Source organism: Monodelphis domestica, chromosome X, assembly GCF_027887165.1.
Source record: "Monodelphis domestica isolate mMonDom1 chromosome X, mMonDom1.pri, whole genome shotgun sequence".
In the NCBI taxonomy this organism is placed as follows: domain Eukaryota; kingdom Metazoa; phylum Chordata; class Mammalia; order Didelphimorphia; family Didelphidae; genus Monodelphis; species Monodelphis domestica.
In genome coordinates, this window is record NC_077235.1 from 32662289 (window position 1) to 32689616 (window position 27328).

The 27328-nt window shown below is 42.3% G+C and overlaps 1 protein-coding gene across 1 annotated transcript; it reads left to right on the forward strand.

Moving 5' to 3' along the window:
• Positions 1–987: 987 nt before the first annotated feature.
• On the forward strand, positions 988–24062 carry LOC103101550 (tigger transposable element-derived protein 1-like). The gene is made up of 7 exons (XM_056809844.1): positions 988–1149; positions 1205–1328; positions 6028–6262; positions 7499–7538; positions 12792–12918; positions 15983–16084; positions 20784–24062. Exons 1-7 carry the CDS (start codon positions 988–990, stop codon positions 22544–22546), a joined length of 2553 nt encoding a protein of 850 aa, XP_056665822.1. The 3' UTR covers positions 22547–24062.
• Positions 24063–27328: the final 3266 nt, after the last annotated feature.

A 27328-nucleotide genomic window follows, 5' to 3' on the forward strand; every position in this document is an offset into this window, starting at 1 on the left:
AAATGAGGCCCACAGAGGTTAGGTGCCTTACTTGAGAGAGCCTCGATTTGAGCTCAGGTTCACAGACTCCAATCCGCTGCTGCCTTTGTTGCTCTGGGGATGGGTAGACTGCGTTCTGGTGTATGTGGGCTCCCTCCAGATCTGTATCTTTATGGAAAGAAGGATAATGGAGACCGAGTGGGTGATGGGCTTGTCAACATGGAAATCTAGAGATCCCCAGTTTATTTAGTTTGAGTGTAGAAACCCCAGGTTTTAACCTGACAGTGAACTTCCTGGTAATTTGGGTGGGAACAGCTAATCCCATCCAATATTGAACATCCCTTTTGTCCCAATGGTTTCTCCCCCTAGGCTAAGGTCCATGACCAAGGTGACCCAGTCCTGGGCTGAGTCTTTCCCTTTTGTGTCCATTGTAGGGCCCCAGCCCCTCACTATTCCTGTCTGGAACTCCTCATTTTCCTTTCTCAACATTGTAAAGTCAATCAACTCTCCCTCTAATCCTAAAGCCCCCAAGTCATCTAGAGTGGTATATAGGTTTCCCAAATTCTTTCCTGAGTCTTTCCATCCTGAGTCAGTGGCACTCCCAGGGGCTGGTGACCAGGGCGTCTTGACTCTGTGCAGTCTTGGAAAGCAGCTGTGTTGTCGTATTAGTAGCGCTAACCCCTTTTCCCTTGATTAAAGAGTGATTTTTGACATTTTAATAGTTCTGCGTTTTTTCTAGTTGACATTAATGGAGGTTCCACTGAGATCTGAAGTCCCCGCTGCCTGAGCCCACCTGCTGACAAGGACCCCAGACTTGAGGTACCTCAAACAACCCGTTTGGGGTTGGGTCAGGAGTCCAGTTAGCAGGGCCCAGGTAAGCGGCTCTCTCCGAGGTAGGACTCGCATCTCGTGTTTGGGAGTAACTTGCTCTTTAATTAAGGGATCCTTAGTCAAGCATCTGTGGGGTACACAGCCGCATTGTCCATAGCCACCCAGGCGCTATTGGACATGGGTAACAGCTTGTCTGTTGTCCCAAAATTTGGTGAGGGCAGTCAGCAGCCCAAAGAACCACCTAGAAATACGGCTGCGAGTTACATGGTTTCGAAGTATGGACCTGATGCAAGCAAGAAATTGAATAAATGGCAAACAGTGACAAAGGCCAATCCAAAGGTAAGCTGGCCAAGGTGAGGTTCATTTAATGAGGAAAAGATAATTGTTTCTGCAGTCTGTTTTAAGCAAAGCAGGTCGAGAGATTGAAGAAGTCTTCAACCAAAGGCTGGAGGATTGCACCCGAAGAAAAACCAGGTCAGAATGGTCCAGAACGGGAGACTGGGAAGAACCAGAGAAAGGTGAGGGCCAGGAGAGCTGGTCAGAGGAGTGAATGGTTGGCTGAAAACTTTGAATGGGAAACTGGAATTTGGAGTGTGAGAGCCTGAGTGTTCAATCGAGGGTCTGAGTAACTGCTTTAAGTTGGTTAAAAGAGAGAGTTTCTTCATGAATTGAAATGCCATGGCTTAAGGTTTAAATGGTTATAAAGTTTAAAAAAAAAGAAAAGAAAAGAAAAAAAGCTCATAGAAGCTTAAGAACTTGAGTTCTGAATTTCTCATTTTTCTGTGGGTTTTTGCTTGTATTATATGTCTAATGGATTTCTTAGGCGGAGACTTCGCTAATAACTTCAAATGCTTGTGATTGAAAAGTTAGCAAATAATGTCTGAAAGTTTTTAACAATGAATTCCTCATAAGGTGAAATTGAAGCTGGAGATCTAGATACATGACTATCCAGCAGGAGGCAAAAGGAGGTGCAGAAATTCTTAACTTTAAGGTCTAATTTTTCTTTCCAAAGTTTCGGTCTTGTTAATGTGTGAAATATTGTGTATCAAGCGCAGTTAATATTGGTAATAAGATGCATTTTATTCTAGGTACTAACCAGGATATTTGAATGCTATAATTTCACTCTTTTTCAAGCTGTTTAATTGTTTTCAAATAGGAAGGTATGTGTGAGTTCTGGAGTAAAGAAAGTTCATTTTAGGATGGTTAACTACAGACCTGACTGGTCATTGAATTGTTGTAAATGACAAGAAATATTGGGGAAAAGGTATTGCTTTAAAGGGTAAGGAAACCCTGAACATTTTAAACTGACCAACAAATTTCCTCTTTAGGAGCAGCTTTAGCTTTAGGCCAAAGTGGTTTGAGGCAAGGATAAGAAAGGCTAAATTGGAGCAAAAAAAAAAATATATATATATATATATAAAAGGGAAAGGAATTGTTACTGGTTTTAGATTCTGAAAAAGTAAAAGGATCATAAACTATAACCTGATTTTGAGTTTTTAAGGTAAATTTCCAGAGGGCAACCATTATAATAGATAGGATTTTTGTTTTAAAAGCCCAGTGATTACTGATAATTTTCACTTTTTTAAGTAGAGAGAACTAATGGTTTTGTGAGCATTATTTCTGATGATCATTGGCACATGACAGCTAATAAAGGAATTTCTCACCTGGGAAATTCTAAAATTTTTTAGGAATGTCCTGTATTTTACCACCCCAATTCTGGAGTGTGGGTGAAGTGATTAAAACTTATTAAAGTTTTATTTCAAGACATTTCTTAAGAGCCAAAAGCCTGGACAAGATTTTCCTGTAGCCTAGAATCTGAAGGATTCTTGAAGAAGACATCCCTACGAGAAATCCGAAGGAGCCCCAAGAAATTGGATCCGGATAAGTATTGTTTCTCATCATTTTCATTGACATTAGAAATATTTCTGTAGCAGACATAAAACTGGCCATTTTATTTCCCCTGAGAATTCTATTTCCCCTGAGCAAAGTCCCTTTAAGTAGAGAACCTAGAAAGGACAGAGCTATTCATTCCCCAAACTTAGTTGAAGTAGGAAAAGTTTAAAATAGGAGCATTTTACCTGACTAAGGTTTGAAAGTAACATCTGTTTATTTGAGAATTTGCAGCAAAGATTCCAGAGTGCTAGTTTGTCTCAAAGTAGTATCAGAAGAGGTTAGGAAGAAATGATGGAGCCTAGAAATAATTGTTAGTAATACTAGATAAATTTATTTTAAATCTGGAGCATGGTTAGAGAGAATTGCCATCTAATAGTGAATTGTATGGAAAGATAATTGGGGAAAAAAAGAAAAAAGCTATGGAGGAAACTGGTTATTGATACAGTCACAAGGATGAATGGAAAGGCAGAGTTAATGCCAAGTTCTACAGGTGACTGCTGATCATGGCCAATTCTCCTTCATTTTAAGTTACTTCCCACTTTTCTTCTGTTAATAGCAAATTTTCTGTGTCATGAAAGGAGCCTCAGGAAGGCAAGGCATAGACTATGGAAATTGTGGAGGCAGAAATTATTAGCCATTATGAATAAGTAAGCAAATTCAAAGAGGTTCCTTTTCTTAAAAGAAGAGTTTAGGTCATAAGGAAAACCTGGCAAAATATCAGTGCCAAAAGGGGGGAGGTCTTGCACATAAATAGTAGATTCTAAGCAGCAGTTTTAATAAACAAGGTTCTGATAGAACACTGAATGGCTCCCCAGTACCCTTAAAGTTTATGCATTTTGAAGCCTCAAGGCAGGAAACAGGGAGATAAGAAGAGAACCTTTGTGACTAGGAAAGCTAATCCATTCACCTATAGATTTAGGCAGAAGTTCAATGGTAAATTGCCCTTATTGCCAATGAATAAATACTCAGGAAAATGAAATGTGTACCCCAAATTAATTTAAGGCTACAACTCAGTCAAATCAGGAGAATTATTTTAACAAATGTTTATCTACAGACTTTACATTAGCTGACTTAGTTGCAATGTTAATTTTTTTCATACTCAATAATGGAGTAAAAAGCCTAAGCTATTTAAGCATGGTTATGGTTGTTAAGTAGTTAAAGGTGAATGAAAACCTTTTAAGATCCCTAGTATTTCAACCTCCCCAAAGGTGGGTGTGTGAGGTTGAGTGTATAAGGCTTTAAATTTAGGAAAATTTAGAAGCATTTTTAATAGTGAGAATTCCATTTCAATATTGAAACTTAAATTTGACTTTAAAAATAGTTTTGAAGATGGAAGTTGTCATTCTAATGTGGTGTTGGATTTTTGGATGATAAAATATCTAGTTAGAAGCTTACTTGGTGCTAAATAATATTTTAATTTTTGTCCACAAACAGGAGGTAGGGCCATTTCCAGATTTACCAAGTACCGAGTAACTTGTGATATGGATTTTGTTTCTATTTTTATATTTCTACAGTTTGTAGGGTTTTTATATTTTGGTAAAGTAAGGCAATCTTTCTGATTAAGCATGTAAATTACCTAATTTTATAATTTGTGTGGAAAAGACATTATTAAAAAAATAATAAGATGAAATTGCAGATTTAAGGTTAGCCGTGTGGATAATCCTTGTAGTGAGTAAGCATATAGGGAGTTGATCAAGTCCTGTTAAAGAATGTGTTTATGGATTTCTCTTGCAACAGCAAGGAAGCTGGCTGATACCAAAGGAGGAGCCTGCCAGATGACAGAAGTCTGCCAGAGAGGAGGCTGAAGACATCATCAGAACCCACCAGAAGTGAAAGACTTAAGACTTTGGGAATTGGGGTCCTGTTTTGATTGTTAGTCAGTTTTTGGCCAAAGGCAGACTGCCTGCCTTTCTGGCTCAATTGTCAACTTGCAGGTGGCATTGGGGAACGCCCCCAAATGCCAATGACCAATACCTGTGTCCCTAGACTTTCCCACCAGTAGGGGATGGAGTCCAATCCCATATAGCATTACTCATTTGTCCATATGTTTGGTCAGTGACCTTTGGTCTTGACCAAAAGGGGGGTGTGTCAACATGGAAATCTAGAGATCCCCAATTTATTTAGTTTGAGTGTAGAAACCCCAGGGTTTGACCTTGTCACAGGAGAGGTTTCCCCCTGAGGGAAGGTCCCTCTTCACCAGACAGTGAACTTCCTGGTAGTTTGGGTGGGAACAGCTAATCCCATCCAATATTGAACATCCCTTTTGTCCCAATGGTTTCTCCCCCTAGGCTAAGGTCCATGACCAAGGTGACCCAGTCCTGGGCTGAGTCTTTCCCTTTTGTGTCCATTGTAGGGCCCCAGCCCCTCACTATTCCTGTCTGGAACTCCTCATTTTCCTTTCTCAACATTGTAAAGTCAATCAACTGTCCCTCTAATCCTAAAGCCCCCAGGTCATCTAGAGTGGTATATAGGTTTCCCAAATTCTTTCCTGAGTCTTTCCATCCTGAGTCAGTGGCACTCCCAGGGGCTGGTGACCAGGGCGTCTTGACTCTGTGCAGTCTTGGAAATCAGCTCTGTTATCGTATTAGTAGCGCTAACCCCTTTTCCCTTGATTAAAGAGTGATTTTTGACATTTTAGTAGTTATGTGTTTTTTCTAGTTGACAGGCTCTAGCCAGAAAAGGAGGGATTTTTACACACAGGATAGCCTGAGAGTTGGTTTAAGTATTGAACCTTTCCCTCTCTGTGGAGGCTGGAACTTGTCTGAATCCCTGTGAACAGAAGGAGGTCTGGTACCGGGGTCTAGGGGTAGCAGGGCCAGTGAAGACTTGGTACTGGAATGACATCATGGTACGTGTCTTATCAGGGCTTCCTCCCACCACTCCAGGCCCCAAAGTGCAGGGTTTTGAAAATATTGAGTCTTTCCAGGGCCCTCTCTAGTCCCCATTTCAGCAATAGCCATAATAATAATAGCATTTAGATAGTGAGTTAAGGTTTGCAAAGTGCTTTACACAATTTTTTTATTTTTTGGTCCACACACCCACTGTGGGAAGTAGGTACTGCTATTTATTATCCTAATTTTACAGTTGGGGAAACTGAGGCAGACAGAGGTTAAGTAACTTGCCCAGGGTCACTGAGGTAATGTCTGAGGCTAAATTTGAGGCTCAGCGCTCTAACCATTGAGCAACAGGTCCTCAATGGCTACATAGTTAGTTTTGCTTAGGAAGCTTGAAACCACGGAGGTTCTGCTTAGCTCTTTTCTACCCCCCCTCCCTTCCAGGCGTGGGCCCCTCCTCCCTCCCCCCTCCTGTCCTTTCTCCCGCTAGCTCGTGGCCCCAGCCCCGCCCCCGTCCCCCCACCCCACCCCCCACGGCCGGATACCGAGGAAGCCTGTCTTGGACACTTTCTTCGGGGAGCCCCGGAAGAGTTCGCTTCGCGCTGCTCTTCTGGTCTCTCTCGGCCCCGGTGGCGGCTGCGGCTGCGGCTCGTTTACCGCCGCTTCGTTTCCCTCCGCTCCGTTCTTCGGGTTTCCGGGCCATCCTCTGCTTTTGTGCCTTTCGGGTGAGTGTGGGCTGGGGTCTGGCCCACAGCCGGCCCGCGGCGCCCCTCCTTGTCCTCGCTCCCCCTTTCGGCTCCGGGATGGGCTCCCTGGGGTGGGGGGTCCCGAAACCGGCCGCCTCCCCCTCCTCCACAGGCTAACTCTCCATAGCAGCCGCCGCCGCCTCGGGGCTCTAAGGCCGGTAGCCCCAAGTCCAAGAAGAGAAAGTTATGAGTGCGCCGGCCGGCTGGCCCGGAGAGCCGGGAACTTCCCGCCTCCTTCCCCTGTTCTCGGCTTCCCCCAGTGTTCTGGGTCCGCTTGGGTCCGAGAGAGGGAGGGAATTGGCGCCAAACACAAAAAAGAGGGGGGGACGGAGGATGGGGAACGGGAAAGTCTCTTGGCTATTTTTCAAGCTCCCTGCAGAGAGGGCCCTCCCCGACCCTTGGATCTAGCAAGTTGCCCTCGTTCTGCTATTTCGGCTGTTCCCCCGAAAGCTGCCGCCTGGGGAGAGGGGGACAAACAAAGCTTTAAACTTTGGTTACTGCCCTCCTGGAAGCAAGTCGTGGCCTTGCCTGCCTGCTCACCCCTTTATATATCAGGGATCCTTAGCCTTTTTGCAAATTTGCAGCTGTGCTCCAAGGGCTAGAGAATTGTGCGGACCCTCCAAGCAGGCCCGACCCTTCCCAGGGCAGAGATGCCTGCCGGACAAAGATCTTTCCAGCAGCTCTCTTTGTGGTGGCCAGGCCCTGGAAAGTGGGGGATGGCCATCGACGGGGTAATAGCTGGAGCAAATGCGAGATCTGGGCTGTAAGAAATGACCAGGGGACTGGTTTCAGAAAAACCTGGAAAGACTTTGGCGAACTGATGCAAAGGGAAGTGAGCAGAACCAGGGGGACATTGTGTCTACTAACAACAGCCACCACAGTGTTCTACTGAATGGCTTAGCTCTTAGCCTCTGGACAGTAATGATTCCAGACATTTCCAAAGACCTTAAACCCCACTGAAGATGGAAGTGGACTTTTTTCACTTTCATCACCTACCCCCCCCCCCCCCCCAAGGCTGGTATAGAAATGTTTTGCACGATTTCCCCATCTGTAATTGAGATCCTGTTTCTTAGGCAAGAAAGGGGATGGGGTGGGAAGGAAGGAGAGAATTAGAAACCAAACATTAAAGAATGTTAAAAAGAAATAAAATACGTTTTTTAAAATAAATTTGAAAATGAAGTTTTAGTAACTGGTTTCCTTTATGATCTTGTCTAGGCTTCAGCAGAGTGCCCAGCAGATCCATGCCACAGAAAAGGTAAAGAACCCCACTTTGGTCTAAGCCTGAAACAGCATGCTCCCTTGTCTTTAGGCGCTTCCTAAACCAGCCAGCAAATTTATACCACACAAGTACTTGTTGTACAACACTGTATCATTGCCTTGAGAAGAGGTACACAAACAGCAGTTTCCTTCTCCAATAAGTTTACATTCTAGCGAGGGAGATGAATAAGTTAAAGTAACCATTTATTTATATTTATTTATTTAGATGATTTTATTTTTTCTTTTATTCATGTCTTTTGTTTTTTATATCACAGTCCTCTCCACACATGTCCCCATTTATGTGAAGAAAAACAGTTAAGCAAAGTTGACAAAATAACTAAATTAGATAACAAAGTCACCATTCCATATCTGTAGCACCTTTAAAGTAACCATTTAAATTGTGACTGATTATTAGTTACATACAAATGCTGGAGCAATTACTTTGGAGAAACTTTTACTGAGAAGGTTGAAGTTTTTGATGAGTTCAAGAAAGAAAAGGAAACATTCATTTAAACAGGAGAGCAGATGATGTAAGCCAAGGCTGAAAGGGGACAGGAAGGAAGTCAAGTTGACTGGAACAGAGGGTTTTTGTGGGAGATAAGATTGGAGAGCTTGATTGGGGCCATGAAGTACGAACAGGATTCCACTAGAAAAAGAAATCAGATTTCTCCAAAATCTTCACAGTATAAAAGTCTGACTTGGGAAAGGATGAGCTCAGGGTCCTGGACACTTCTGAATAAGATCTCCTCTAAGCCGAGATACACTGAACTGTCTAGCAAAGCCCACGTTCATGTAATTTTTATACTTCCACATGGTAACTATTGTGGCCTGAGTTCTTCATTATGCGGTACAATGTAGTTACTTGTACTGTAACAGCTGGCTGAATGTGACATGACTCTCGACTCAAACACAGCAGATTGGAAACGTGATCCAAAGAGGAAAGCTCTGGAAATTTGGCAGGGGGAATGACTGGGAGTGACAGCAGGGAGACAGCCCCTTGTTCTTGGAATTTTTTTCCCGCAGGTCAAACAAAAAAGTGTGACCTACTTCGAAAATAATTAGGCTAATTATAAATATCAAAGGGTCATCAAAATCAGAATCTCATCTGGTAACTTGTAGGTATTTTGAACATCCTTGGATCTAATAATAGTAATAAAAGCCCTCATTTACGTAGTGATTTAAGGTTTGCATGTGCTCTACAAATATGATCCCATTTGATCCTCACAACAACCCAGGAAGGTAGGTGCTGTTATCATCCCCATTTTACACATGAGGAAACTGAAGCTGAGGGAGTTCAGTTAGCTTGGTCAAAGTCCTACAGCCAACTGTCTGAAGCCAGATTTGAACCAGCTCTTATATCCAGCACTAATCTCTGTTCTAGTCAAGCAAATCAGAAGGCAAATTGCAGCTCTCCTCTCTTTTTCTTATTTTCAACATAGGTTTTAGTTGTAGGCTTCATTAAAACAGCTGACACCACAGGCAGACATTTCATTAAAGTCACGCTTGAAATGACTCCTTTATAGAGCAGGCCTAGTTCCCATGAAACTCGAACACTATTCTATCTTGAGCTTAATCTTAACTTCCCCATAGGCTCCAACTTAGAATGATTCTTTGTCATTTACCCCCTCTTAGAGCATGTTAGAGGTGGAGATCTTTATGTTAGAAGATGTCGCTCAGTTTGGCCCTAGATATTTTACAGATGAGGAAACTTAGGCCCAGGTAAGTGGCCTATTCATGCTCACATGATGGGTGTGATGGGGTGAGGAAGATTATAACTGAGGGCTGCTGCCTTCGAGGTTCCCCATGCTGCCAACCTTTTATCAGGGTCAGAAACTTTACTTGAGTATATGTGTGGATTCCTCAATTCTGCTTGCATTCAGCTTGTATCTCTGTGGTGAAAGGACTGATAATCTGGCATCTCTGGGCTCCCAAGGGAGTCTGTTGATAGATTTCAGAAGATCCTTGAACTTGAATAGGAGGAAAATGCCATCTTTATTTTAATATTATTAGCTTCCTTTGTAATCCTATGCATTTTATTTTTTCTTTTTAAAAATAGCTAATTATGTTTCTTTTTGGAGTAACAGTCATTTTGCGGTACTTTCAAATAATTTGAATGAATCTTTCCTCCACACTAGGCTCCCTTGAGCACAATTAAAAAAGCAAAGCAAAGCTCTTAATGCTTTGTATTTTGTGCATTGAAAAACATTATTCAGACTAGGGCTGCAGACTACCAGTGCCAACGGGGGCTGTGACATAAAAGGTTAAGGACTCTGGCCTGGGTGGAAATCAGTGTGCTGGCCGCTGTGCAGGATGGAGAGCCGCCCAAAGACATGTGGAGGCACTTGCTCCCAGTGACCTCCCTTGGGGTATTATTGCTCCGGGAGTGGCCTCACAGACTATGAGGGTGATCAGTGGACTACATTTTCCTGCATATTTCCAAATTATTTTCCTGAAGTTTCCAGCTACCTGGACAGTGCATTCATTTGCCTGTCTTCTCATGCCTTGTTTTTTGCAACTTCTACCAAGTACAAATATTCAGATAAACCACTAGGAACAGCAAACCAAAGACAATTATGAATGATGGTGGGTGTCCTTAAGCTATTCTTTATAGTTGTTAGAGGGAAACAAACCCATTCCAACTTGTTTATATTGCCTTGAGTGTGGTAAGGACTAAATTCTTCTGCTTGTTTCTCAGACTCTGAAAAGGGCCATATTTCCAAAGAGGCTTTTCCATTACTATTTATTGTATAACCTAGTTTGTCTCAATATGTAAGCTCGATAATTGTGGTTTCATTGTATTCCAAATGTTCTTTTCCCAAATTTTTTTATTTTCAACTTAGTAACCATTCAAATAATAATTGTATATCATATAAAATTATATATGTTCTTTCATATTGTTATGCTATATTGGCATATATATATAATAATATATAATATATTGTATGTGATTATATATATATATATTTTTACATATAATTAGTACTATTATATATTTTGAACTAATTATGATTTAGAGTTAGTGGTTTTACACAAAGCCATTGACTCCAAATCATAGTTTAAAATGCTTATATTAATTTTCACAAAATAATATCAAAAATACCCTTTTTATAAAACTTCAAATTAGAGAACATTAAGAAGAAGCCATAGGGTAGGGGACAAGAGCTGAAGCCCAGGATTTTTGGGCTCCCAAGACCAGGGTTTCAGTTCTAATTCTAGGAATTATCTAGATGACCCTGGCAAAGTCACATGTACTTCTCTAGGATGCAGGTCTCCCATCTTGCAGATCTACTGTTCTGTGGTGTGTGGTTGCTTATTTCCATCTATGTTCTCTTTGGATCTTTTCTACATGTTTGTCTTTTGGAAGGTATAGTTGGTGTATAATCTGAATGTTTCATTCTTGAAGACATTCCTAACCTCGGTGGGGGGGGGGGGGTGATTAAAATACAAAAAGGACCAGCACAAAAATACCGGGAGTTATTGAGGAGAATAGCTGGGTTTGTTCTTCTTGTTCCCCTTTCAGGGACCCCGTGTTTGGGCATATGCGTAACATGACATCAGGCAGTGGTTGGTGAGGAAAGAATCCCCGGCCCCTGAGAGGTCTCTGTAGAGTTCAGGGTGATGTTGGGTACATGCTCTGCCCTTGGTTCTCAAATATGATCAGTACGTGATCCCTAGTTTCATGATTCCAGAGCAAAAGGATGACTTTACGAACCCCTCACTGAGTGTTTTCCAAACTTGCCTATTTCTTCAAATCTGCAGCATGAAAGAGTGGCTTCTCTTCCCTGGCTGCTGCTACTCCTACCTTGTCTTTGGCTGCTGGGCTGCATCCTCTGAGGGTCTGCGAGATGTTGTGATCAGTTTGCAGAAGGCCAGAGCAGTCAGGGCTAGAGAGACTCAAGGTATTGATTGGCTAGCTCTGTAGTATAGTTTGGGTTGAGAGACACCACTTTCACTTTGGCCACTCCGTGCGCCAGTGTTGGTAGTTGCTTCAGGATCATCTTTAGCCATGGCAGTTCTTGGCATATGTGAGAAGTACTCTTGGTGACCCCTTCTTCTGCTTGCTCAGTAACCTACTAGAGAGAGACTCGTGCTGTCTCTTTATAGAGCTGTCGCTTGCTTAAAAGATGGTATTTCCCAGCAAAGTCATCATAGAAAGAAATATTTACTGAGGAGTTGGGAGACTGCCATTTTTGTCTTGGCTCTGCCCCTAATACTGTGTGACCTTGAGCATCCACATGACCTAAGAAGAACACAGGCTCCTACATTCTTATTTCTGTGGATCTTGGCAGTTTCTAGATTTCTTTCCTTAACACAACATTGTAGCTAGTGTACTGCTGTTGCCATTTTAAGGATAAGGACACCGAGGCTGGGTTTTTGTTGATTGCCGACGGTCCAGGATTCTTTTCCATACAACACTGTGCAATAGTTTATGCCTCAGTTTCCTCATCTGTAAAATGAGGGGATTAGATTCCAATTCTATTGTGGTTCCATTAAAGTTTACAGCTATCATCCCAAGGAACTTGAATCTTCTAAAAACAGCTTTTTAGAGTTTAAAACTACTTTAAAGCAAATACTCAGTCTTCAAGGTAGGATTTATTGTGGTTTCATCACTGGGAGAAGTGGGGATCTCAGGTTTCTTTAGTGAGGGAAGCCAAGGCCAAGGTTGATCTCACTCATGGCTCTTTTCACCTTCCTTAGCTCCAACTGCTCTGTAGGTTCTTGTCCTTCCCCACAAGGGGAACACAGGAGACCAGGTGATGGCAGCTGTTCTCCTGACAGCCAGGTCTCAGGTGAGCTCTGGTTCCCTTCATCCTTCCCAAGATTCCATCGCTACTACCTGAGTGTTGGCTTGGCTCCTTCCCTCAGCATCTCTCCCCAGCACTGTGCCATCCAGGCACATGAGCCCCAGATTCCTCCCCTAGGAGCCTGAGCTCTTCTTCCTGGGTGATGGACATGGGCTGGTATTCTTCCCATTTGAGTGGTGGGTAAACCGAATCGTGGAAAGGTGGTGATTTCACTGAAGTATGTTGATTAGTTAGTGGGAGGGCCAGGAATAGAACCCAGGCTCTCCTGATTGCTAATTGACTGCTCTTTCTCCTGTGCCATGCTCTGTGTCCCTCGTTCCCTCCACTCTAACATCCACCTCTGCACATCCTCTAAGCTGCTAAAGCTCACCCTTGCTGACTGTGCCCCTCATCCTGGAGCAGACTTCTGAGATTGTCCCTGGGGCAGCAGGAACCTGTTCTTTTAGGAGTTGGTGACATTTGAGGATGTGGCTGTGTATCTCTCAAAGGAGGAATGGGGGCTACTGGACCCTGCTCAGAGGAGGCTCTACAGGGACGTGATGCTGGAGAATTATGGGAATGTGGCCTCGTTGGGTAAGAACCCCCACCCACCGACCCACCCTCGCCTTCCATCCCAGCCCTGCAGTTGGTTGTAAAAGAACCTCTTTCTTTATTTCCTCATTTGTTAACTACTGTGAACATGAGATTGTGCCTTAAAATGCTCTGCCTTAAACCTGAATTTGCAAATATGAATTGTTATGATGATAATAATGCTCCTAAGCATAGGATTTTGTATCTGGATAGGGACATGGTGAGGCTAGTGTGGTTGGCAATTACCTTCTGTGTGTGGACCTCTAAAGTTACATGTGTTCTCCAGGATCTTCTCCCTTTTTATTTTTTGGAAATTTTCTTTTAAAATCCTTACCTTCTGTCTTAGTATCAGTTCTAAGACAAAAGAGTGGCAATGGCCAGGGAAATGGGGTGAAGTGACTTGCCCAGGGTCACACAGGTAGGAAGTATCCGAGGCCAGATTTGAACCCTGCTCTTCCTGACTCAAGACCTGGCACTCTTATCCATTGTGCTACCTAACTGCCCCCTCTCCCTTCTTTTTAAAAGCTTTTGCACCAATAAAAGAACAAAAATGGGGGCAGCTGGGTAGCTCAGTGAATTGAGAGCCAGGCCTAGAGACGGGAGGTCCTAGGTTCAAATCTGGCCTCAGACACTTCCGAGCTGTGTGACCCTGGGCAAGTCACTTGACCCCCATTGCCTAGCCCTTACCACTCTTCTGCTTTGGAGCCAACACACAGTATTGACTCCAAGACGGAAGGTAAGGGTTTAAAAAAAAAAAGAACAAAAATGTATCATCAGCAAATGCCTTAAAAATTAATAAACAATTGTAAGTTAAATCTCAGTTCTACCTAATTTGATTTCTTTTACCAAGTTGAACAGGGTCTTGGGTTTGTGCCTTGTTATTTATACAAGGAATGCTGCATATAATTCCTGATGATCACGTCAGAAGGGAGTCATAAAGAGGCTAGCTGGTCCAAGGAAAGACAACTCAGATGGTTGAGGGGTGGGGAAACTTCTGAAATCAATGGCATTTTTTCCACCTTCATCCCCTCTAGCTCTCTGTAGCATCTGACGCTGTTGATGACTACCCTTTCCTTCTTGAAACAAACTGTTCCCTGATAAACAAGATTCTCTAGCTTCTCTGATCATTCTTTTTCTGTCTCCACTCATTCCTTTTTCCAGCCCTAAACTTCAATAGCCCTAAAAATCTTCAACTCTTCCTTATTCTTTCTACCTTTTCTGCTTTGGAGAGTTTCTCTATTCCTCCTGCTATCCATGCATATCTCTAGCTTTCATTTTTATCTGATTTCCAGCAGCCGTGTTGACATTTCCATGAGAGTAGCCGGTTGTTGAATCTAGAATTCCACATGTTTAAAACAATCCATCATTTTCCTCCTTCTTTCTCCCTCTTCCTCACATCCATATTTCTGTAAATTATTCTTATAACCCGTACTGTGTGTCTCTTCTTTCCCTAGGGCCCCCCACCATCTAGTCATTTACCAAGTCAGATTGATTCTCTCTTCACAAACTCTTTCCCACCTGCTTCTTTCGAAGGATTGGGTTTCCTAACTGACATTCCTGCCTTGAGGTAATTTCCTTCCCTGCCTAGTTTCTCTCTTTCTTCCTAAAAGCCTTATGCATCATGTCATTCCCATGCTCAGAAACCTTCTATGGCTCCCCACTACTTACAAGTTAAAGTATGAATTCAGCATAAGGGCAGGGGTGGAGGGAGGTTGAGAAGGGGGCAGGGCACCTTCCCAGTCTGACCAGTCTTAACTTGTTACCCCTATACAGATCCTGGGAGGAGAGCAAACAGGACTATGTGCCATCCCCCAAATTATAGCACACAATTTCTTGCCTCCATTCCTTCACTAACGCCATCTCTATCCATATACCCATTTCTGCCTTCAAGGTCCAGACTCAGATAGCCATTTTTCTAGGACATTTTCTCAATGATGCCCAGCCAGAAGTGATTTCTCCCTCTTCTGAATTCCTGTAGCACTTTTGGACTTGATCCCTCCTCTGAAAATGCATGCTGCCTTGTATTGTGTGTGTTTGTGCATAGATTTAAACTCTTACAACAGGATCATAAGAGCTAAGATGCAGGGGCTGTGTTGTCTAAGCTAGCACAGTGCACTGAACGTCGTAGGCATTTAGATGTTCATGGGATGAAATTGGATCATTTAAGTCTTCAAAGACTTAAGGGCGGGAGGAGATATTTGCAAGGTTTTACATTCACGAGGAGCACAGACCAGAGTTCTTTACTAGACCTTGTAAAATTTCTGCTTAGCAAGTCATCTTGGGAGAAATAAAGAAGTATTTCTTCACTTGCACAGAGTGAAACCCCATTGTCATAAGCATGATTACAACAATGGGAACAGTCAAATTGCCCTTTAAAGCATTGCTTCTTTGGTTTGTCCTAAATTAAAGATTGTCAGCCTTTAAGGAAGCCAGATTTTAACACTTTTGGTCATATTTGCTTCTGGATGGTCTATTGAGATGGGCATAATGGCATCTTTTGAATATAAAGAAGCCATTTCTTTATCTTGTTGGATTTCCACTGGCCTTCTTGGGCCCATTGTGCCTTGCCTCTGAGGTCTATGAAGCAACTAACTCTATTCAGCTTAAGTTTAGGGATCAGAGATTTTCAGCTCAAACACAGAACATTTCTGCTCTTAGCGTTGATTAGAATGCTCCCTGCAAAGGTAGAAATAGGCAACTTCCTGAAGCTTGCCCTTCTTTCCTGTCTTTGGGAGAGCCATGCCTCCCCAGGTACAGAAGCCAGGTACAGAGATGATCCAGGCTGTAGGCATTTCCTGGCTTCCTACCAGGGGAGGTTAAAGAAACTCATTCTTTCCTTGAAGATCAGTGCCTTCTTCAAATCCCCGAGCCCATGCCCATCTTGCCTTTCTACTTGGGACATGTATATGAAGGAACTTGAGATACTGTGTCTGTGTCTCTCTCTCCCTCTCCCCAAACGTGCCATCTCTGGAATCTTCTTTTTCTTTCACCATTACCCAAACCCAGTGACTGACTTTGGAATACTTCCTAAGCCACCATGACCATAATCACCTTTTTCCCCAAGCAGGAGTTCCGGTTTCCAAACCTGACTTGATATCCCAGCTGGAACAACGAGATCTGCCATTGGTACCAGATCTCCCGCAAACTGAAATTGAAGACCTCTTTGATGGTGAGTGAGGGAGAAGAATCCTAAATGTGGGAGTCCAGGGTGGTGATGGCCCTGCTACTGAGAAAGATTGTGGGGAGGGGGAGAGGGGTAGGACAGGGGTTGTTTGTTTTAGTTTTGGATAGGGAAGACTCCTCCAAGTGAGAATGGGCTCATAGGGACTGTGGGAGCTGGCACAAGGGTTCCAGCCCTTTCTTTAGAGTGATCTGTTCTCTCAGTCCCACTATTTGGTCCCCTGTACTGCCCTTGCTGAGCCCTATGTCTTTTTATCTTTATCCACACTCATTCTCATATTACAGCAAGTTAATGCCTGGAGGGGCAGTAGGGCATAGTGGACTGGTTGCCATACTTGGAGGCAGAAAGGCGTGGTTTCAAATTCAGCCTCAGATACTTCATAGCAAATCACTGAACCTCTCTGAGCTTAATTTCCATCTTTAAAATGGGAATAAAACAGAAACCTATCTCCTGGGGGATTGTTTGAAAATCAAATGAGATAATATATGGAAAAGAAGGAGGATGGTAGAGGGATTTTGTGGTTAGGAACTCCTGCCAATGCAAATTGGCACTTGCTCTATAGCTCACAGCCTTAGAGAGTTTCCTGGAGCACCAAGGGTAAGTGACTTGCCCAGAGTCACACAACCGGTGCATCCCAAAGGTGGGACTTGAACTGTGGTCTTCCTGGCTTTGAGCCCTACTCTCTATTTACTGTGTCATACTTTCTTTCAATGTATATAAAACACTTGGTAAAGCTTAGAGTAGAGTAGAAATGTACACTATTATTAAAACTTCTGGAAATAAAACTGTTAAGAAAATCAATAGGGAATGAGTCATCAAGTCAAATGAAGAAGTACTGCTACCGTGTACCCTGTGGCTCAGCAAAACTGGTGCCAACTTTGTTCACTTCCTAAAGCTTTGCTAGTTGGGGGCCAATCCTAGACCCTAGAACTGAGTTCAGTATATCAAATGTTTTCATTTTGCAGAATAAGAAACTGAGGCCCAGAGAAGTTAAATAGGCAGCTGGCTAGAGCACTGGCCTGGAGTCAGGAACTCCTCAGTTCAAATCCAGAATCAGACACTAATTGTGTGACCCCAGACAAGTTACTTAACCTCTGTCTGCATCAGTTTCCTCAACTGTAAAATGGGGCTAATAACAACACCTACCTCTCCCAGGGTTGTTTGTGAGGATCAAATGAGATTCTGTTTGTAAAAAGCTCTTAGGATGGGGTCTGGCACCAAAGAAGGCACTATATAATAGCTCATTTCCCTCCTCTTAAGTGACCTCCTTCAGGTTATCCTTTATACATGGGTAGCAAGGACAGAGACAAAGCTCTAAGCCAGGTCCTCTAACATCAAATCTAGGATGCTTTCCACTGTCCCCGATCCCTTTTCCCTACCATCCAGATGGGCTACAAGTTGGTTGGATACCACTGGAAAGCCTGTGCTTGGAGTCAAATTCTAGTCTTCTCAGGTAGATGCCTTAAGGAAGAGGTACGTGTGCCCTCTCAGCTACTGATCCCTTAGGGAGACACCATTTGTATAGTTAAGGGGAGAGAGAAATACCCAAGCTTTGAACAGAAGGGGCAGAAGGACACATTAGAGGCTGATGGTCCTCAGGGAATACTGAGAACCTGTCATGGGTGTTTATCTCTGGGGGTATCTATCACAAAATGTCTAGTTTTGTAATTGAATTGACAGGGAGAGACTTTCCATTAGTGAGAGGAAGAAATGTTTGTATGTTTGTATGTGTGTGTGTACATATACACATACATACATACATTTATTTCCCGGCATGGGACTAAAGGGCGTGGTACTCATTTTCCCTTCTGAAGGTTGGGTCTGTGTCCTAAAATTTTTTATGGGCCAGTGGAATGTTGTCCTCCCCCTTTATTACTTAGGTAGCCTAAAGAATATTTAAAAATACTATCTGGAAAAAAGAAACACTAGGGTATGGGCAACTGGCTGGTTCTACATGGCTAGGGATTCCATTCTCTTCCAAGGCATTAGGTAAGAGATGGAAAGAATTTGGACTGACTTGGTTTAGAGGATGAGTAACTGTCCTGGGCATCAAAGAAGACTTGGCTTTATATCTTATAAGCCAACATTTAAATGGGCAGCTAGGGTGGCACAGTGGATAATACCCTAGGTCTAGAGTCCAGGAGGCCTGAGTTCAAATTTGAACTCAGATATTTACTACTTGTATAATCCTAGGCAAGTCACTGAACCTTGGTCTGCCTTAGTTTCCTCAACTATAAAGTGGAGATAATAAGAGCATTTACCTCCCATGGTTGTGGTGAGGATCAAATGAGATAATAATAAAGCACTTTAATACAGTGCCTGGCATGTGTTAGGTGCTATATGAATGCTATCTATAAGAGCATTATAGATATAGTTAGTTGTATTATAATATGTTGCCTCAGATAACAACTAGCTGTATGATCCTAGGAAAGTCACAGAATCTCTCTGCCTCTGGACTTGCTAGAGAGCCTCTAAGGTCATGAAGAACTTTAAATCGGTGATCCTTAGTAAAGCACGTGGTATCTTCGAGGAAATGACCACTGAAGTCTAAAGGTCCAGGGAGAGAGGACAGTGAACTTGGCTGCAGGCCCTGACAGTACCACTTAAAATCTGGGGGTCTTGTGCAAGGCCAACTCTCCGAGATTCAGTTTCTTCATTGGAAATGAGCTAGCGTTTTCCATTTAGTCTGTTTAACAACTTGCAAAATTGTTGTAAGAATCAAATGAGTTCGCATAAGTGAGAACACTTTGTAATATACAGTGCCATGCAAACTTTTGCTGTTAATGATGACGATGAGGATGTTAGTGCACTGAAGCCCTGTTCTAATGCTTCCTATTGGTGTGATGGTGATGGGGGCTCCTCAAGGGCTATGCCAATGGACCACAGCCTATGGAAAGATTCCAACTTCTGTCCTGGCAATGGATTGTATTTCTGTTGCCCAAAGACAAGTCTGACTAAGTTCAGAGAGGCTCACCTCAGATGAGTGGCTACCAGGTGATACTTTTTTGGCTCAGGAAGTAGCCTTCTTGGGGCTAGACCAGAGAAGCTTTAGTCTGCCCTGGTCAGGGGGAATACCTATTCAACTGAGATAATCGCAGGCTTTTGAAGTATTGAAATCCATCCCTGTTATGCCAGGGGATGTCATTCAGCTACATCTATCTATCTCGTGACTCATCAAGAGGTTTTTTAAAGAGCCTACTTTGTGCAGGGTATAATTCCCTGTACCATGTGAGCTGTACAGATATATACCAGACAGTTCTTGCACTCAGTGTGATTTCAGTTCCCTAATAAACAGCCAATGTTGGCTGTTCCTTAGCTAGAAAACTTGAAGGGTTGATGCTGCAAATGATGAGCATAATGGCTGGATGCAGAGGCCTTTTTTCAGGCCATCTCCTCTCTCCAGTGTTTGCCCCTTTAATCTAAACAGATATTGTCTCCTCCGCTTGGTTTCCCAGAAAACTTGTGTTCTTCTGACCTGTCTTTGCACTCATCTGTCTCCACTGTCTCTGCTCTTCTGAAGTCTTTCACATGTATGTTCCCTGGTTTCTGTGCTTCTCCCTCTCTTTTCAGCAGTGTCTTCTTGGCAAGCTCATTCTTTCCACCCTTTCTGCTCTTACTTTATGCAGAGTACTCTGAGATCTTTATCTCTGGCGCCAGGGAGATCTCTTCAGAGCTCCAGAGAAGTTCACTATTCATGGTCTACAAGACATATCTCCTTTGATGCCTGGACAATGCCTTATTCCTAACATGTCCCCAAACGATTCTCATTTTTCCAAAATCTGTTCCTCCTTCTGACTCTTCACATCTCTGGTCTTAGACATTCAAGGCCTTCCACAATCTGACTCTCCCCTGTCATATACTAAACAGTAGCACACTCAAGCCCACGTTCATTCCCTCTTGTCATCTCTTGATTTTTATCTCCACCCTTTAAAGCCCAACTCAGATGCCCCCTCTACCATTAAGCCTTCTCTGATCCACCTAATAAGTAACAACTTTATAACCCTTGAACTTCACAAAGCATTTTTCTTCATGCCTCTCTAATGGCCTGAGTAAATTCTTTGCATTATATATAAGTCTGCATATGTGTTCCAATTCCTTGCTCCTGCAGAATCCCAGAGGGCAGAGATTGTCTTAATCAAATTTTCTATCTCCAGAACCACACATGATACTATGCATATATAAGGTGCTTAATAGGCATTTGCTGAATCTAACAGGTTCTCCATCCTGTTTTTGAGATTGGATTGACAAACTGTATGACCCTGGGCAAGTCACTTACTATCTCTAGGCTTCAGTTTCCTCAGTTGGAGACTATATAATTTTGAAGGCCAAAAGCTGTATATTTATCTGAAGTATTATGGCAGTGAGTTGTAAGCCAAACTACTGAGGAAAGTGATTCATAGGATCACACATTTAGAGTTATATGGGATGGGGCCTAAGAAGTCATCCAGGCCAGCCATCCCATTTTGCCAATGAGGAAAGTGAGATTGCAGCAGGATTCAGTGACTTGCCTGAGGTCACACAGGTGGCAAAACAGAATTTGAATCCAGGCCCACCAATGGCCTTTTCTATTGTGCCACACTGTGGCTTAGATGAACTGGCCTAGGTATCCCTCTTGTTTATTCTTCTCATGCCTTAGCTAATATTACTCTGGCTTTAACAGCATAAAATTTATTTCTTGTTTTGGCAGAGAAATTAGACATTAACTTCATTATGTCTTCCAAACGTCCATCTGATGATAGTGGCTCTTCGGAGAAAAAAATCCAGCGCAAATCTATCTCTTTGGAAAAGAAAATAGAGATCATCAAACGAGTAGAAGCTGGAGAGATGAAGAGTGAAGTGGCCCGTTCATTTGGCCTGGCACAGTCGACCTTAAAGTCCATTTTAAACCAAGCAGACAGAGTGAAGGCCTCTGTGCACAATTCCAGTAACCTCACTGCTGCCAAGGTGACTCGAATCCGAAGTAGTGTCATGGAGAAAATGGAGAACATGTTAAGTATTTGGGTGGACAACATGGTGCAGCATCATATGCCACTGAGCCAGGCATTGATCATGCAGAAGGCGTTGAGTTTATTTGATCATTTGAAAGCACAGGCAGGCGAGGAATCCGGCAAAACTTTCGTGGCTTCCCGGGGGTGGTTTGAGAAGTTCAAAAAGCGAAATAAAATTAATAGCATTCGCATCATGGGAGAGAATTCCAATGCTGATATTAAAGCGGCAGCAGAATTCCCTGCAGTGCTCAAGGCTGCTGTTGAGAGAGGAAACTATTCTCCAAATTTAGTTTTCAATGTGGGCGAGTCTGGGCTATTCTGGAAACGCTTGCCTTCCAGAGCTTTCCTTTCCCAAGAAGAGAAGGAGCCTGCAAGCATTAAGGCTGCTAAAGACCGTTTGACCATTCTGCTAGGTAGCAACGCCTCAGGCAACATTAAGTTGAAGCCTCTCCTGGTCTACCACTCTGAGACACCTAAACACATGAGAGGTTTTTCTAAACTTAGTCTGCCTGTAATCTGGAAGTCACACAGGAAGGCCTGGGTGACAGTGGAGATGTTTAATGACTGGCTCATTAATCATTTTTGTCCTGTTGTTCAATGTTATTGCACAGAATATGGATTTGAACCCAAAGCACTGTTAGTCTTAGATAGTTCCATGGGCAGCATTTCCAATTTTGATTCGCTCCAGACCTGTATTCCCATTGAGGTCTTGTTTCTTCCACCAAATACAGCCTCCCTTTTGCAGCCCATGGACCAGGGTGTCTTTGCGGTATTTAAAGCTTACTACCTGCGGTGTGCATTTGGTCAGCTGCTCGAGGCTAATAATAGTAATAAGCAACGTTCTGTCAGGGAAGTTTGGAGGGATTACAACATTATGAAGGCAATTGACAGCATCAGAATAGCCTGGGCAGAAGTGAATAGCCATTGCTTAAGTGGGGTTTGGCGCAAGGTATGGCCTGATTTAGCAAATAGTTTCTTTGAGGTAGAGTCAGAAATTTTGGCCATTACCACAGAGGTCGCACATTTGGCAAAGCTGGTAGGCTGTGAGGAGGTCACCCTTGATGATGTACAGGAGGTTTTGGAGAGCCCTGGGGATGTACCAAATGAGGAATCACAGGCGTCACCTGACCAAGGCTTTGTGGAAGAAAAAGTCAACATCAGTGATGACAGCAAAGAAACTAGCCCAGGGAGAGTGTTAACGACAAAGGTTCTGTCCGACTGCTTGGCTGAGGTCTCGCACGCATTGGAGGTTTTGTCAGAGAATGATCCTGACTGTGAGCGAAGCTGTTCAGTCAAGCGGACTGTTTTACAGGCTCTGGACTGCTACTCAGAGATGCTCCGGGACAAAAAGAAGGCACGCCCGACTAACTTGGAAGTCTTCCTAATGAAACCCAGCCCTCGGCCACAAGAGTCTCAGCCAGGTCCATCTGCCACCCTACGCAACTCGTGGCCCCATAGCTAGTACTCCTGCCAGTGCAGGGACACAAGCCCAGAGTAAAAGCTGCTCTATTGAATTGTTTTTGGTTTAGTGAGTTGTACATTTTGAAAGTCTCCGTTAAATATAAAACCTTATATTAATGTTAAGTGATGTTGGCATATTATAATTCTTCAAGCCCTGTGACAACCTAGAACACAACCCTGAACCTCTGGGATAGGATACTATCGTATCCTACAGAGATGTATGAACTGAAGTTTTCCTTGGCCTCTTAGACTAAAGTTTTTGTTCCTAGTTGGTGCTGTTTGATTGCCAATACCTGTAATTCAGGTTTGTTTATTTGTTTTTCCTAGAATGGACAATGATCTTAGAAGCTGTCATTTAGCCTGCTTAAGAAGAATAAATTACTACTATTTTTCTAGCTATACCTAAAGACTAAGAAAAGAAGATACCATTCTGAGGACAAGCGGGGATAGACGATGATGAACCTGTATGTATGCTGGTATAGGGAACTTCAAGGTGAGGGAACTCCTTCCAATGCTTAAGTGACTTGGCTGAGGTCACATAGCCAGTATGTGCCAAAGGGCAGATTTGGATTCAGGGTTTCCAGGCTTTAAGGTCCCAGAGCGCTCCAGCCACTGACACAGTACCTCTCATGGCACCATTTGAAACAAGATATACACGTGCATCTTGAATAAGCTTCTACTACTAGATTTCTCCTCCTCTTAATCACTCCTGATTAAAATCTTGAATATCCCGCTCCTTCTGTGGAAACTCTAACTTCCAAGTCCCTCTTTAGGGCTCTGAGCCAAGTACCTCTTTTATTCGTTGATTGAATACACATCTCTTGTGGTTCCTTTGAGCTTCCAGAATCGTCTCTGGAAAGCAGTTGTAATTGTCTCTGTCCTTTCCCTGGGTCATATCTACTGAACACTCAAATGATGACTGCCATCTTGATTCCCATGAATTGTGTGTTCCCCTAGTTGGGGAGAAATGGGTATAAGAGTGAAGTCTGGCATACTTTGTGTTCCTACTATGTCAGCTCTTAACTCCCCCCACTGTTCTGCGGGAGCCCACGGCTGCCTTAAGGATTCTTTAAAGAAGAGTAGATTTATCAGCCCCTTTTGCTGGGAGAAACATTTGTCAGTCATCTAGCTACTACTGACAGCAACTCATAAAATGATCAGCATATATGAAGTATTATACATTGTTAAGTAGCAGTATTCGCCATTTCTATCTGATATTTCTATCTGTAGCAATGGAGTATCAGGCTTTATAACAAAGTGTATTAAAATTCTCTTAATTATTATGTAGTGTCAAAAGATATGGATTTGAGGCAAGGTTCCATCACTTGTTATGGATTGCCATCACTATTAATTTAGCCTTTTTTTTGAGTCCTTACTGTCTTGACTGCAAAACGGGAATAATGCTTGTTCAACCTACCTCACACTTTGAAAATAAAAATGTAGAACGTGAGCTGCTATTATTACTGTACCTTAAAAGTTCGAAGCCAATAAATCAATAAAGTATTTGTTCTCTCCTACTCCTGATTCTTGCTTCTCTGGCATGGTCCTGCTTTTCATAATTCTCTATGGTGTAGGCACTGGTATGAATGGATTCAGAACCTGAATGCCTAGATAGCGGAGCTTATCAGCTATCTGACCACTCAGCTCTCTGAGCCTTGATTTCCCCATGATTTTTGTAAATTTGTAAAATGAGGATAATACCTGCAAAACTCATCTCATGATATTCTTGTGAGCAAACCACTTGATGGAACTCTTTTTTTTTTAAACCCTCACCTTCTGTCTTGGAGTCAGTACTGTGTATTGGCTCCAAGGCAGAAGAGTGGTAAGGGCTAGGCAATGGGGGTCAAGTGACTTGCCCAGGGTCACACAGCTAGGAAGTGTCTGAGGCCAGATTTGATGGAACTCTTCAGAAATGTGTCCTGTTCTTTGTCACATTGAAGGCTGATCAGTTACAGGGTAGATCTGTATTCTGGGGCAAAGATATTTAGTGAAGGGGCAAGCCTAAGTCTCATGTGACTTCTGAAAGAAGCCCTAGACTTCCAGTGAAGGAACCCCAATGTTAGTCTTGGTGAGGAGGGAACATTCACTGCATCATAGTAATAAGCTGTATGATGATGGCTATAGAAGAAGTAGAGAAGCTAGATGGTGTTGATATAACTGGTCTATTGTGATACTTTGCCACATTGTTAAGTGCTCCATGGTTTAAGCAGAACCTTGCTCTTTCTTTAGTGGAAAAAAATGAGCTGGGTTAGAAAATTGAGCCTTGGCAAAGTATTCTGTAGGTAATGCAACCGAGTATCCATCTGTCTTGAGAAGGATGCATGTGACAGAAAGCAAGACTACTTTTTCAAGAAAGTCAAAAGTCCAGGATATATCTCTTGAGGATAGTACTAATTAAATGTAGGTTTAATTTAGGTCTGTTTTTTTTCTTATGGGGGCAAAATAATCTAGAATTGAGTAGTACAGTTTCTATATTTTGCTCTGAAAAACATATGATAGAATGTGGCTACATTTCTTGAAACTTTAGAAAACAAGATTTAGGGTGATATTAAGATATGTCGGGTAAAATGGTATTGGCTTCATTGAAAGCTATTTTTCTACATTAATCAGATCTGAGGGATCTGAGAAGATAATAGGAGAGATAGAAAGCTCATTCTGTACTTACTGTACTATTTCAGAGGGCATCATTTTTCATTAGCATTAGTCCGACATTTCTTAAGCACTAAAAATTACTAAGAAAAGGCCCAACATTTCTAAATGTCACACAGACTTTAAGAAAAAGAAAAAGTTGGTAACTTAGTTTTGTCAAACCTATTTTCTGTTGTGGTAGCATGTTTTGAGGGGAGTTACACTTGGGACAAGATTAGAAGCAAGGAAGTCAGAGAAGTCTTCTCTACCTTCATTCATATGCCCCTATCTTGATTGTATTTCACCCCACTGAGGATGCTGAGAACCTGGCTTCTGAATAAATGGGGTGTTGGAGATCACATCTGATATGTAGGGCTTCCCTGCTTCCTTGTTCTAGGACAGAAATTTGCTACCCAAGATCCTTTTTTTTTTTGCAAGAGTAGGGATAATTAAAAGCCACTCGTGATTTCTACTGCCCAGTTTGACAATCTCAGGTAAACTGATCTATGGTTTCCTTTTGTGGGATTTTTCTTTTCAGGGTGGAGTTCCAATAGTCTGCCCTCTCCTGATTGTTTGGAAACAGTCAGCTACTTCCAAGTTCTACCTAGAACAGACCCTTTTATAAATTACTTTTGACAAAAGCTCTTATTGGTATTTTAATGAGCACAGCAATAGTTGCTGTATTCTTTTCTACCTATAACAAACCCTTTTACAAATTTAATTATATAAATATGTAAAATACAATTAAATTACAAATTACTTTTAGCAACAAAGCACAGGGATCCTAGACATTTGTAGAACATAGATTCCATAAAGAGAATCATTAAGATACCTACAAGAAAGAAGACAGAAGAATCTGGAGGAAGGCAACCTGAAGAGTAGCATGTAAGAGGATATATCTTAGGGCAGCTAGGTGGCTCAGTGGATTAAGAGTGAGGCCTGGAGTCAGGAGGACCTGGGTTTGAATTTAGCCTCAGATACTTCCTAGCTGTGAGACTCTTGAGCAAGTCACTTAACCCCCACGGCCTAGCCCTTACGACTCTTTTGCCTTGGAACTGATACTTTGTTTTGATTCTAAGATAAGGCAAGTAAAATACACACACACATGCGCGCGCACACACACACACACACACACACACACACATATATACATACATAATACATATACATTTAATACATCACACACACACACACGGCTTAACCTGGGGTTTTGGTCTTTCTCTTCTTTCCCGTTCCCCCCAGTTTATGTCCACCAAGCTGAATGGCTCCTGTTAAAAGTTTCTGACACTGAGACAAATAGGCTTCCTTGGACTAGGAGACACTTGTGTCACTTATCTCAAAGTTGAAAGGGATCTCAAAGGTCATCTATAATATCTATTACATTCCTCTGGTGGAATGTGAGCAGAAGTTGGTTTCTTGCTTCTAGTATTTCCAAGTTGGGATTGAGAAATCAAAATTCTTGGAAATTCTCCAAATCCTCAGTCATTCTGTATTTTTCATAACATTGCCAGTGTTTTTAAATAATAATGAATGGACCATGATAATAAACAGTGAATGATGTTTCTGTAATAGTTACACTAAAAGTTTCTGGGGTTTTCAATTAAAAATGAATAAATGAATGATTTATTATTATGCATCAAGCTGATATGCCAATAACTTAAAACTTATCTAGCTATGAACTGGCTGATTGCCTTTATCTTTCTTAAAAATACTTCCAGGATCCTTTATACTCTACTCATCATTATGGATATCTAAAAAAAAGAAATGGGGCCTATAATGAATTTTCTAACATTGGAAAACACCAGAAAACATTATTGAGTAGTATTTGAATGATGTAACATTCAGATCTAACAAAGTTAACAGCACTACAAACGATTGATTTTGCTTCCAAAACTTGTTATTTCTAATGATGCCACCCACAGATTTATATAAAGTATGTTATGCAAGTAAACTGAGTAATATTTATTTTATTTGGAAGAATGACTCACTTAACAGATAGAGCCACGAACACACACTATGATATAGCGACAGTGACTGATTAGACCACTGACTGCTTCTGTCCTTGTTCCTGGAAATGTTGGCCTTAACTTTTGACTGTAAGTCAGCATTTCCTGCTAATGCTTTTGACTTGTATTCCTTTGAACCAGTAATGCCT

Bases quoted from the DNA above. Each gene is read 5' to 3' on its own strand.
- LOC103101550 (XM_056809844.1), top strand. From the start codon at position 988: ATGGGTAACAGCTTGTCTGTTGTCCCAAAATTTGGTGAGGGCAGTCAG. The intron at 1,150-1,204 runs GTAAGCTGGCCA...TTGTTTCTGCAG, and splicing joins TGACAAAGGCCAATCCAAAG to TCTGTTTTAAGCAAAGCAGG. The intron at 1,329-6,027 runs GTGAGGGCCAGG...TTCTCCCGCTAG, and splicing joins CTGGGAAGAACCAGAGAAAG to CTCGTGGCCCCAGCCCCGCC.